General features: G+C 42.2%; 1 protein-coding gene across 1 annotated transcript in view; it reads left to right on the forward strand.

The window, feature by feature from the left end:
* Positions 1 to 14,444, forward strand: part of ANAPC1 (anaphase promoting complex subunit 1) — a 771,271-nt gene that overhangs the window by 240,066 nt on the left and 516,761 nt on the right. The window contains exon 15 of the mRNA XM_085611802.1: positions 11,219 to 11,279. Coding sequence (XP_085467928.1) covers positions 11,219 to 11,279 — 61 coding nt within the window. The remainder of the gene's footprint in view (positions 1 to 11,218; positions 11,280 to 14,444) is intronic.

A 14,444-nucleotide genomic window follows, 5' to 3' on the forward strand; every position in this document is an offset into this window, starting at 1 on the left:
ACTCCCTAGGGAAAGAGGAGGCTGGGCTGTCCCTGATTTCAAGATGTACTATTGGGCGGCAGCCCTACAATACATGGGGATTTTAGTTGGAGCTCAGGATAAGGAGCCATCAAATGGTCTTCCAGAGATATACAAATTATTATTAGGAGAAGAGGCAAACAACTGTTTCTTAAAGTTTACAGAACCTAGCTACTTTAAGCGGACTAGATTTAAGACGATATTGTCCGCTTATTAAATTTGGAGGGCACTAGGGGAAAAAATAGGTATTGGCAGGATACACTATTACACACCGCTATACAAGAATCCCAATTTTCCGGAAACTTTCTCTGATAGAGTTGTGGCAGATTGGGGACGATTGGGAATTCAAAACGTTGGCGATTATTATGGGGGTAAGGGGAATTTTTTCTTTTGCTGAAATTCAGGCTTCGTACGGGGTGGATAAAAAGCACTTTTTCAAATATCTACAGATTCGCAGTTTTTTAAAGGGGAAAACAGGAGGGGTAATTGGGCTCTCCCCAATAAAAATTATGGATATATTAAAGGGTCAAGAGTGTACCATCAAGAAAATGTATTCTGAACTGGCTTTACTAAAGGCTGATGACATGGAAAAGCAGGGCAAAAAATGGGGAGATAAACTTGGTACAAAACAGGAGGCTTTTGAGAGATCTTTAGAATTGGGGCAAACTGCCCTTTGCTTAGTAGGATTACAAGCCCAACATTATAAAACTATTTTTTCACTATATTATACGCCAGCAAAAATCACCCAATGGGGTGGGCAGGAGGGAACTACGTGCCCCAGATGTGAGAGCTACGATGCAGATTTGATTCACATGATGTCAACCTGTCCCAAGCTGCTGTGTTTAAAAGGAGAAATTGAGAAATTTTTTATACATTCTTTAAAACTTAATATTCATCTCACTTCAGTAGTAATTCTGTTGGGAATTAGGGAGGAGGATGAAGCACTAAAGACCTCAGAATATTTCATATTTCTTTCTATGGCGGTGCTTCGAATCTGTATCTGCACGGCCTGGCTAGACCCTAATCCACCAACTTTTCAGCAATGGATTGCCAGGCTTCTTTCGATTTATAACCTCGAAAGAGGAATTTATGATCGGAAGGGGAAGAGGGGGAAGATATTAGGGGAGCGTATATGGGGTCTAGTTCAGAGATGGAAGAAAGAGTTAGAAGGAAGAACCGTTTGTGATAATTAAGATACATATACATATATATATATATATATATATGAAATGCTCTGTGAGATATAGTACTCTCTCCCAAAGAAAAGGAATGTATTTAGTCTTTTTTTTCTGTGGTGTATCTCCAAACCTATGCTGTATTGTGACTCTACCCTTTCTTTTCCTTTTTTCTTGATTTGGATGGTCTGTACCCAATGTACCCGATTTAAAAGGAATTATATGATTAATTGCTGTGCTTTTTATAAAAAAAATAATAATAATTAAAAAAAAAAAATAATAATAATGATTGTTTCAAAATATGTTCATTGAAGCATTATTGAAAAAACAACCCCTTAATCATGCCTTGGAGTCTTTTTTCGAAAAATCTTCAGGTCACAAAATCTAGCCATACAACTAACCACAAGAGGTCTCTGCACTCCAGCTGAAGAGTATACAGCTCCAGCTGCAGCTCATAGTGCTTTAAAGAATGATTGTAAGCACTCCTAGGGTCATGGATTCAATGACCCCGGAGATTTACTGTGTTTTTTGTTTAATGCTACTGGGTGTACTGGGCTCCCAGTAGCCCTCCAGAGCATTAAAAAGAATGCTTGATGGTACCCCTGCCCATTTTAGGGGCACCACCAAGATCCAAAAATATTATTGAAGAGCCCTTGCAGGGCAATGTGGGCATTGTAGAATGCACCTTGATTGGAGCAGTAAATAATAAATGAGCGGCTCATGTGCTCACTTATTATTCTTTGTATATTTTTATATTTATTGGGTTCCCGAGTGCCCACCCATGGCACCACAATGTTGCTGTAGTTTGTGGGTGTCGGGGGAATCCTAAGGCACCAGCAGTCCCTGCAGGCTACCCAGCCAATAGCCATAGAAGGAGCCAACATTATTTGTTTTTTTTTTTACAGTGGCTGCCCCAGTTCTTACCCGGGGCGCACACAATGTAGTTTACCGTAGGGCCCATGGGGTGAGACCAAAGGCCCCTGTGACCCCTGCCGGCTTATCAGCCGAACGCTCTGTGGGTGCCAGCAGGACATGGGTCTATTCCTTTGCTCCTATCCAGGCAGGTATATATTAACAAAATGGGGTGACCCTGTGTCCCTAGGAACCTGGGTATCTGATATATAAAGAACAATGGTTCCCTTGGGTAGGAACAATGCGTATTGTAGTTAGCCGCAGTTACTTCAGCATAACATATGATACATTTCTGAAAGCAAGAACATTTCTTAAACAAATGGGGAAAGGAACAAGAACACAGAAAAAGGGTTTTTCATTAATTTATGTATCAGAATTATTAGCATTCGTTATGCGAACCAAATTACATAAAACAAAAATACATTGCAGAATTTTTGTACTTCCAAATTCATACAGTGATACACAATGGTGAGATAGTGGTGCTCAGTGGTGATATAGATAGACAGTGCAGTGAGGTGGTAGTGGGGGGATGCGGTTTGTTTTGGAGGGCCAAATTCAAGAAGCAGTAACAAGTAAGTTAAACAAATTCTATAGTTGATAGCGACTATGTCCTGTAATCTGTGCCAAAATAGATAGTCGACCTTGTTACCAGAATACAATCATTCTTTGATCTTCTGTGCAATTCATATCACAGTTGACATCTTGCTAGAATAAACCAAACCCCTTCAATCAATTGCCTTTACCGCCCTTGAAATTCTAGGGCGGCCTCTCCTCCTCCACAGTCCTGATGAAGGCCCGCTTGTGACACTCCACCAAGCGCCCATAGGGTTGAAACGTCGACGATCTATTTTGGCACAGATTGCAGGACATAGTCGCTATCAACTATAGAAGTTGATTCCTTTGTGTTCTACTGCAGCTTCCCAGAGTGTTCCAAAGAACAACTAGAGCGCTAACAGTCTTACTTATGACAAAAGTATGGCACACCTGAAGCCATCTTGATTGGAATAAAGTGGTAACTCTAAAAACATTTAATTTAAAAAGGAACAACATGAGGGGGTTCATTTTGCCATAGAAAGTATGATTAGTGCTGCAGAAAGAAAAATTAGGGCACATTTTGAGTGACTTCTCAAATCCTCTTCTATTTCATTAAAAAATTCTGACATGCAGACTGAAACATGCACTTTCAATACCAGCAGCAGACTTCCCTGGTGAGCAGTAGCTTTACTACAGTGATCTAATAAGCAACTAGAGTGCTAACATTCTGAATTTATGGCAAATGAGTGACACATCTGAATGCCTTCTTGATGGAACCAAAGTAAAACACTGAAAGTATTTCCTACTGAGGAGACTGTAGTTAATGAGGAAATTAGGAAACTTCATAACAAATAAGTCCCCCAAAATGACCACCAGAGACAAATGAGCCCAAATGTAGCCCAAATATCACCCAGATGTAGCCCAAGTATAGCCCAATGACAGAATGTCCCAGAGTGTTCTAACGAACAACTAGAGCGCTTACTGTCTTACTTATGACAAAAGTATGGTACACCTGAAGCCATCTTGATTGGAATAAACAGGTAACACTTAAAACATTTAATTTAAAAAGGAACACAGTGAGGGGGTTCATTTTGCCATAGAAAGTATGATTAGTGCTGAAGAAATAAAAATTAGGGCACATTTTGAGTGACTTCTCAAATCCTCTTCTATTTCATTAAAAAATTCTGATATGCAGACTGAAACATGCACTTTTAATACCAGCAGCAGACTTCCGTGATTAGCAGTAGCAGTGATCTAATGAGCAACTAGAGTGCTAACATTCAGAATTTATGGAAAATGCGTGACATATCTGAATACCTTCTTGATGGAATCAAAGTAAAAAACTGAAAGCATTTCCTACTGAGGAGACTGTAGTAAATGAGGAAATTAGGAAACTTCATAACAAATAAATCTCCCAAGATGACCACCAAAGACAAAAGAGCCCAAATGCAGCACAAATATCACCCAGATGTAGCCCACATGTAGCTCAATGACAGAAGTGTGCAAAACACTTATTTTTAGTTTTATATAGCGCACACTTGTCAGGTATTGGAGTGCTTTACATGACCATTGGTTACATCACACAAGACCAAATTCATTTTGGTTGTAGACATGGGGAGATTAAGTGATTTGACCAGAATCACAGAATGTCGAGCTGAAGCAGAAACTCCAACCTGGTTTCCCAGTTGCAAAGTCTGAAGCTCTGGAAGTAACACAACATCCTCTCCCCTAAGTGCAACATTTAATCAAGTGGTCAACTGGATAAAAAAACATAAAGATTACAAATAATTTAAACGTTCTTTGTCGCTATTTGAAAACTCAGAAAATATGTCCTCATTTTAGTTTTTTAGAGCACTAACCATAATTTTGATGCAAATAAGACCCTCTCATATATGTAATTTCTAAAGGAAATGCTCTAGGTATTACAGTTTTGATTACATCAAGATGACGCCACACTTTTGTAATAAATATAGAATGTTAGCAATCTAGTTGTTCATTGGGATACTGTTGAGAGGCAGAAGCCAGGGGCACGGACTCTGAAAATGGAAGGCAGGTAGGAGAGTGCAGAGGCAACAATTTGACCACACTGGGCAGGCAGGAAGGGCAGTGGCAGCACAACAGACTATGGAGGGCAGTGGAAAGGGGGGCAGGGGCAACAAACCAACAATACAGGACTGGCAAGAGAGGCTGTGGTAATATATTAGACCATTGTGGGCAGAAGGAAGAGGCAGTGGTAGTACAACCATACATGCCAACAGAATCGTTTCAGCCAGGAAACGTCCAATGTCTTTAAGCTCAAATGGGCTTTATTTGATCTGTCTCCTGTCTACAATCTCCTCTTTTTCAATGTAACTCAAAGGGGAAAATCAATACCCCAGTTTTTTTTCAAAATCTCCCTCTTACCAAGTTCAAAATGTTCGCAAGTATGGTACATTGGATCATGGTAGGCAGGAGGAATTGGGGTAGGGACATGGACTCGGATAACAGAGGACAGGAGGGACATGGAGAGGTGCACCAAACTGACCCTACAGGGCAGGCATCAGGGTTTGTAGCAGCACAATACACCACACAGGGCATGCGGGACGGGAGTGCAGCACAACATTCCATAGAAAGCAATAGAGAGGGGACTGGACCATGCACATGGACAACAGAGAACAGAGGGGAAAGAGACAATGGTAGCTAGCTGACCATAATGGACAGACAGGAGAAAAAGCTGCAGCATAACAGACCATAAAGGACAGGAGGTACGGATCAGGGGCATTACAATGGAACAGACAAGCCAGGAGGGAGGGAATAGGGGTCTGCACATGGAAACTGAGGGCTGGGGGCAAGGGGGCAGGGCAGGAGCAGCAAGATGACCATGGAGATCAGGCAGGATTGGCACTAGAAAACAAGACACACCATGGAGAGCAACAGTAAGACTATGATGGCATACACACAGACCGTGGAGGGAAGGTGGGAGGGGGTCATGGGCAGCTAGCTGACCAGACAGGGAAGGTGGGAGGGGCCATGGCAGCACAGAAGACCATGCATGGCAAGTGGGAGGGTTAGTGGCAGCACAATGGCTATGATGGGCTAGAAGGAGGGTGCTGGGGCATGCACAAAGGACCATGGAGGATAGAAGGGAGGGTCAGGACCTGGGCACAGAGAAGAGAGTTCAGGGGAAGGGGCCTCACAACAGACCGCATGGGGCAGGCAGGAGGAGCAGTTGCAGCACAACAGACCAGGGAGGGCAGAAGGGTGTGGCAGTAAAATGGACCATGGAAGACGGGAGGAAGGGGATAGGGGCATTGCATGTGGACAGGCTGGGTGGAGGTGGCAGGGACAGGTTACAGTCATCTGAGAATGCTAGGCAGGTGGGAGGGGAGTGGCAGCTCAACAGAACACTCAGAGTAGATAGGAGTGGCAGGTCCATGGAACATGGTGGGCAAAAAGGATGGAGAAGGGGCATGCACACATACATCGGAGGGCAGGGGGAAAGAGAATAGGGGCAGCAAGTTAAGCACAGAGGCTAAGCAGGAGGTCAATGATGGGCCATAGAATTGGGCAATGGAGGGCAGGAGGAGTGGACTGGTACATCATGCTAAATGGAGGGCAGTGGCTGCACATCAGACCATGCATGGCAGGAGGGAGTCCATGGATTCAGACAACAGAGGATACGGAGGAGGTGATGGGGCAGCAAGCTAACTGTTCAGAGAAGGTGGGTATTAGGAACTTTATTGTTTCTAAAATGTGTGTCTGTGTGAACTACTTAAAATATGAACAAGTATGCAGCATAATCTCACTTATATTCAGGAAGAAGAGGACGTTTGTGACTGTGACTTCGGGCTCACTTGGCAGAAACACCCCCTGACCTTTCAACTCCCATCGCAAAATGTAATGCCCGTGAAAAGGGTAGGTGGACGCAGTGTTATATAGAACATAGTCCTGAGAGCACGATTGAAAATGAAAACTAGATATAGTATATGGTATAAACTATGCACCAAAAAGTGTGATATAAGATGAACCGGGCGTGAAATATAATATGCAATACATTGTGCGCAATGACAGATTCATGGGAGAGAGCGAGATAGCACAGGCACTAGCGCGTGCTATGCAATATGCGCCTTGGAGTGTAATATGCACAGGGCAGTGTTGTGTAACCTAGCTAGTCTCTAAAGTTGTAATATAAAATATGTGCTGGGGAGTGTAACGTTGCATATGCACTGTGACAAAGATATGGATCCCAGATTGTAATATGTATGGCATAGCGCTGTGCTTTATAACATAGGCATCGAGGAAGGCACGTTAGATGGGGCAATATAACCCGTGCGAAGTCAAGTGTGGCATGACATATTCACGGGGTGGTGTTACAGTGCACATGGGCTAGAGAGTGTCATAGCATACGCACTAGCTGGTGGAATACAACACAGAGGTGTGTGGCACTCGGCGGGCACTGGTGGGTGTAACACAGCATTGGGCTCAGCCAGGAGCACGCTATGACTCTCAAGTGAGGTTCGTCTCCTTTCCAGAGAGTAAAATAAAAAGTATTACACATCCAGCTGTGGATGTGTGTTTTTTTAACCATGAGGGGGTGTTTCTTGCATAGTTTGGTCGAATTTTTGTCGAATCCCCTTTGAATGGCTTGGTGTGCGTGTGTATTAAATGTGCCCGTCAATAGCTATCCATGTTTGTATAAATAAACGACAAGGGTGTCTACTTGGAGAGTACCCACCGGCGGGGTGCCGGTATTAGGCACGGTAGGGCGTTAGACACGTCAGAGCTTCACTAGCGGTGTAAATACATTCCACGTGGATTCATTGTATGCATAGTCGCCTTTTAATGAATGTCATGCAAATCGTCATGGTGATAGGTACATACGGTTAGTCCTGCATGTCCTAGGTGTTTCTATAAATATATATTTTTTTTAAATAATAAAAAACAAAGGCCGGCCCCTGGGGATGGGGTCCCCGGGGCCATAAGTGGCCTGAGGAGGGGGGCAACGCAGCCCCCTCCTAAAGAATAAAAAAAAAAAAAGGCCATGACCCGGGGGTTGGGGTCCCCGGGGCCGATTAAGGCCTTGGGAGGGGGGCAAATTTATTTTTTTCAACAAAAAAATTAGGGTGCAGGCCCTGGGGGATGGGTTCCCCAGGGCCAATAAATTAGAAAAAGAAGGGGGTCCACACAGCCCTCCTTCTTAAAAAAAATAAAATAAATAAAAGACTGGCATCGCGCTGGAGGCCACGCCCCCTCCTTGCAGCACTCTGCAAACGCACCCCATGGCCAGTTGTAAGTTGGGGAATTAATTCCTAGTGGGCTAGTTTGACCCTAGGGACCCTCAGGATTCAAATGAACTTAATCTCCCTAAAAACGGCCACAGGGCGTGTTTACACAGTAGTGAAGGGAGGGGACGGGGCCTGAGTTAACGTGTGCAAACACGCCCTGTGGTGCGTTTTAAGTTGGGGAAATAATTCCCCGTCAATCCTGAGAAACCCTGGGGTCCAACTAGCCCACCAGGTGCTTCCAGTAAGCGCCACTGCGCTGCGTTGCAGAGAGGTGGTCTAGGCCATGCCCCTTTTTACATCTCTCTGCAACGCAGCTCTGTGGCGCTTACTGGAGGTACCTAGTGGTCTAGTTGGACCCAAGGGACCCTCAAGATTCAAGGGGACTTGATCTCCCAACTTAAAACGGCCACAGGGCGTGTTTACACAGTGGGGAAGGGAGGGGACAGGGCCTGAGGTGACTTGTGCAAACACGCCCTGTGGCGCATTTTAAGAGGTAGTTTTAATCCCCTGCCCTATTATATACTAGGGGCTTACAGAGGAGGTCATGCTAATCACAAGGGGACCCCAACGCATAGTGTTCCCTAGTGTATGTTGGTGTTTTCACTGTATTCTGAGTGTCTTTTAACATAGCACTGGCTCTAGGACTGGTTAGTCAGACTCAGATACCACCAGCATCTGTCTGAAAACGTTGAGGGTACAGGATGATTTTGCAACAAGGCTTGTTTCTGCTCTTCTGTTTGTTCTTTTTGCACGTTATCCTTCTTCCTGCACTTTTCTTCGTCTTTGAGGACTTCTGTTGCTTCTTTCTGCATTTCTGTTTTTTTCTTTCGGTGCGTTTTTTCTTCTTTCTTCACATGTCCTATCTCTGTAGGCATAGTTAGAAATTAGAATTTAAAAAACCTTTGAAATTCACTGAAAAAACCATAGGTTTCAGGCACGTTATAGTTAGGAATTAGCATTAAAAAAACCTTAGAAATTCACTGAAAATACCATAGGTTTCAGGGGCGTTATAGTTAGCTGGACTTTTCACTCGTACAAAACCATTGAAATTCCCCTGTTATAGTTAGTTCAGCTAACTATAACTCGCACGCCCGCAATGCACTGCTGATGACGTCACATATTACATCACTTATGACACGGGCAGTGACATCACTCATGACATCACTGATGACATCTCAAATAACATCACTGATGACATCATCCTTGTGATTGAGTGGCAGACCTCCTCTCCCCCTAATATAACCTTTGATACACACATTCAAAAATAGAAACTAAAATTTTCAAAACAATGGACATACCAATACCAGTTACAACAACCTATTCAGTAATTCTAAGATCCGCACACACATCCACTCATTCACCAACAGTCCTATACAGTCACTCATACATGTACTCACTCATCATATGTACTCATACACCTATACATCCTGTTACACATCACCACTCATCCATAGAGTTACTCACACACATAGTCACTCATGCTAATAAAGAATCAAACATCCATTTACTTGCATATACAATTATACACACACTTACTTCTACAGAAACTTACACATACTTAGTCTTTTAAACAATCACTTATAGAAACACATACTTATTCATACAGGAACTCTTCCAATCTCTCACTCTCACATATACTCACTTATATACACCAATAGTCACATATACTAGTTAAAATCATATGTAGTTACTCATAAAGACACTATTGAGACAGTCATTCACTCACTAACACACCCATGCACACCCTCATCCACCCATACAGTCCTGCACACATGCTGTCTTCAACACATACAAACAGTGAGTCACTCATTCATGCACCTATGCACTACGTAATACCCCCCACTGAACCATACAGACACTCAGACACTCATACTGATACTCAAAAAAACCAACTAATAACCTATATAGACACTCATGTAGCTACTCACCAACCCATGCAGCCACTTATACACAAAGTGAGAGACTGATAAAGATATTTACATATTTAAACAGTACTCACAAAGCCATGTATTCACTAAGATACACTTAATCAGTCAGTTATACAATCAATTTTTCAAAAACAAATCATCCATTTAGACACTTATATACCCATTTATTCTTCCATCCACCTTGAGATATATTTATATAAAACATATGTAATTTTCAGAAAAACACACATTCACTGGATGATGTCAACAGTGATGTCATCAGTGATGTAATTTGAGATGTCATCAGTGATGTCATGAGTGATGTCACTGACCATGTCATGAGTGATGTAATATGTGACGTCATCAGCAGTGCATTGCGGGCGCGTGAGTTACAGTTAACTGAACTAACTATATCGGGGGAATTTCAATGGTTTTGTACGAGTGAAAAGTCCAGCTAACTAGAACGCTCCTCAAACCTATGGTTTTTTCAGTGAATTTCTAAGGTTTTTTGAATGCTAATTCCTAACTATAACGTGTCTAAAACCTATGGTTTTTTCAGTGAATATAAATATATATACATATTACCTACTGGCGGTCGCCAGTAGGTAGTTATAGTTAGGACCCTGTTTCCATAGGAAAACCGCAACATTCTATTTGGAATAACTTTGGCGCCGGTCGACGAATCCTCGCGAAATTTTCAAAACTAATGGGGCGCTACTTTCCGCTCCTACCCTGAAAGGGGAATTTCATTGGTTTTTTATCAGTAAAATTTCCGCTAACTATAACATGTGTGAAACCTATGTTTTTTTCAGTGAATTTGCAAGGTTTTTTAAATGCTAATTCCTAACTATAACGTGTGTGAAACCTATGGTTTTTTCAGTGAATATATATATATATGGGTATAGTGATTGCTAAATGTGTCTTGCCCCACTTTGGGTTCTGCTTCGGTGTCCAACAATAGACACCAGTGCCTAGTGAGCATATGGGCAGATTTACATGTTGCGGCTCTACAAATGTCTACAATATGGACATTTTTGCTGCGGTAGCCACTTTCCCTCTTGTGGAGTGAGCTCTGCATCTTCTTGGCAATAGCTTGTTTGAAAATGGTAATATAATGAAATCGAATCATTATCCATCTTGCAATGGACTGTTTTAGAAGTGGCTAACTTTTGTCTAATGTCATCTCACAGGCAAGGTGTGGTCAGCAGGAGGGCCCAGTAAAGGGATATGTGTACCAACATATTCAAATACATGCAAGTTCTGGCACATTAAAGCCAGACTCATTGATTTTGCCTATGCTGTGGCCAGCAAACTTACCTCTTTCAGTCGAAAAGATGAGCTAATTGATATTTTTTATGGAAAATTCTTCTTATGTTTTTTTTAAGGCTCTTAAATTGTTCTATTTCAGGAACTCAGCAATGGATCTATGGTGAGGCTGACAATTCCAGAAATTGCAACTTCAGAACTTGGTAAGGGTCATATCGGAAATCAATAATCTCATGTATTTACATTTATTAATGTCGGCTGTGCAGCCATTGAGGAACATATATATATATATATATATATATATATATATATATGTCACCTCTGACAGTAAATAACATACTATTAAAGACGTTTGTCGAGGCCTGATTTGTCACACAAAAGTCAAAGATTGAAGGAATACCTGACATTGTGTCAAGCTGATAATTCTTCCACTCTGTGTGTAAAGAGCTGATAGGAGTCTTTAGGTTGTTGGTTTCGCTGGAATTATGATATAGAAAGGACCCCAGAATTTTGTGTCAAGGCGAAGGTAATAGAGTTGTCAACTGAGCTTAAGAGTCACATTTCTAATACAGCGCAGTTTATTCTTCTCAAAATCTGATAATTCAATCAAGACGGTCCGGGGATCATTTTCAGTTAGGGGCACCTCACACCTTGTTAGGCTCATCTTTCCTGTATTTCTCAAAAAGGTATGGGTGCTAGATCATCACTGAAGGGAATGAGGTCACCAGAAAGCCAAGCTTGCATAAGAAACTCTGCCTGGGCGCATTCTGGATCTAATGTTGTCGTAGAAGGAAAGTGGAATGCAGCTTTTGGGGGTATGCTTTCTGTGCACATTACATAAAGTTGTCATAGGTTGATATGTTTTCTTCTATATGGCTGCTGGCATGTTGCATGGCTGAGTTTAAATAAAGCAGAGCTGGCTGGCACATTGCAGGGCTAAAGGGCTTATGATGTTGTCGATTGCAGCTTATTGAGATGTCAGAGTACTGACACTGTTGGGCCTTTGAGGAGCCGTTGACACTATTAACCATAGCATCCTAATTAAAACACTGAATGGAGCAGGGATAATTGGTTCAGTCATGAAGGAGATTAATTCTTTCTTTGAAAGAAGAGACCAAAGAAGTTTCCTCTGGCTTTCCCATATGAAGCCAAAACTTGGAACTGTTTTGTCCTGCAGGAGTGTCAAGTCAAATAACTTTATTCATATTGAGCAAAGCAATTCATAACAGTAAGAACAAAGTGTATCAAATAAACACACCTCATTACAATATAAAACAATCCACATTTAAAAGATTAATAACAGTTTATCTCACAATTTCAGTCTTGAAACCCCTGATAAAAAACAAGCTAAAAGAAACACTAAGGATTGTAGATATAATAAGGTAGATTTCACTTGTGTAACATTCAAAGATATTACGAGGGGCTGAATATATCTAAAACGAAGGCTATTAAACCTTGGACAAATAAAAACAATGTGCAAAGTATCAGGGAAAGAGACGTTGTCAGAAGTACATGCAGGTAGCTCGACAGTTTTGCGCTAACCAACCTTGCAAAGTATTAGTTGAGGGATCTTATTTAGTCAACAACCTTTTGTGGTATCTGGCCCTCTCAAGTGTCAAATAAGGTTCCAGGCCTCTCCTAGATTTATTCACATGATAATCAATCATTGTGCGCTTAGTCTGTGCTAAAAACCTCCCTCTATCGAACCCACCTTGGCGGCAAAGGCCACTTTCACCCACATGATAACCACTTTGATGACACAGTCCGGTTCAGAGAAGAGATTGGGTCTACTAAGTCTCTCAGAGTATTCTTAATGTATAATAGCCTAGGAATTTTGTGCCTATGGTTCTAACCCATACAGTCCCTTAAAATGAGTCTATGAAAACTAAGCTCTTCTTTCAACCAAATTTAAAGCCATAGGAGTAAGAACCGAAGACGAATAAAGTCTGAAATATAACCCAGACCTACTTCTTCAATGCACAAACTCTGCTGGGATACATTGTGGAATCTTTAATAAATTTCTCAGGAACAATTTTTCCTTCAATCTGGAAAAAACGTATAGAGGAGTATCTCCAGCTCTCACGACCTTAGCTCACTGTGGGAATGCAATTGGCTATAAAAATATCAATAATGGTCTACACATGGGTGCACTCTAGTCCCCAGGAAAAATCACCATACCAATCAAAGGTTGCCAATTGAGCTGGAATCCAACTGAATGCCTAAATAGCGAAAGTTGTCAACTCTGCTAATATGAAGCACTTTAGCTATATACCTCCTGGGTTTGGCACATTTGGGACCAACCACCAGGATTTATGGTTTCGTAAGATTGGTGTTTAGATCCAGATTAATCATAAAATGAATAAAAGAATCTAAAAGCTGCTGCAGGTGTTTAGCTATGCGCATAATTAAAACTGTATACTCTGCGTCTCACAGGGGAGGCTCAAATTGATCCCCAGCCCTCGGAACAGCCTGCCAATGCTGAAGAAAAAAAGATTGCAAACTGTGTTAATATAAAGAATAAAAATAAAGGGTGCCAAAATATATCCCTGTTGTACTCCTCATCAATTTAAAGCGCTAATTGCATTCACCATTTGGGCCACATATAACTGAGGCCGAGAGCTCCTTGTACAGACTAAGCAGGAAAGTGCAGGGTCTACCCTCATGGACCCAATCACGGCCCGAAGCTTAGCTCTGTTAACTGTGTTGAACGCCGAGATAAGGTCCATGAAGGCTGGATGGTTCACTTCCTTCTTGGCCCTAGTATATTTGCTATTATGCAAGTATAGGTTCAGGCTCTGCTTTATTGTGCCCTGACATACTCTGTAGTCCAGGCCGATTTTTTTTAATGTGTGTATATATATATATATATATTACCTACTGGCGGTCGCCAGTAGGTAGTTATAGTTAGGACCACGTTTCCATAGGAAAACCTCAACATTCTATTTTGAATAACTTTGGCGCCGGTCGACGAATCCTCGCGAATTTCTCAAAATAGGTGGGGCGCTACGCTCCGCTCCTACCCTGAAAGTCTCGGGGGAATTCGTCAAGCGGGGGCTGAGATAAAAGGGGGGTCCCAAAACGCGTTTTTCCCATGCATTTTTCCATAGGACCTTTAGAACGAGCTACAGCCCGAACGGCTGAACAGAATTTAATGAAATCTGCGCTTACGGTACGCGTACGGTGACGTGCGCGAGCGCGATTCTGATTGGCCGTTAGATCTTAGTAAACATTCGAACCGGTCGAAACCAGGAAGCGGCGGCTGCCATTTTCTCTCTTGCACTCTGACAGGGGGTTGAAAAACAAAGTGCAAAAACATGTAAAGGGGCTGTTTAGACAGCTCCCAAGCACCTAGCCATGTCGAGGGAGTC

Source organism: Triturus cristatus, chromosome 6 (genome assembly GCF_964204655.1).
Source record: "Triturus cristatus chromosome 6, aTriCri1.1, whole genome shotgun sequence".
NCBI classification, from domain to species: Eukaryota; Metazoa; Chordata; class Amphibia; order Caudata; family Salamandridae; genus Triturus; species Triturus cristatus.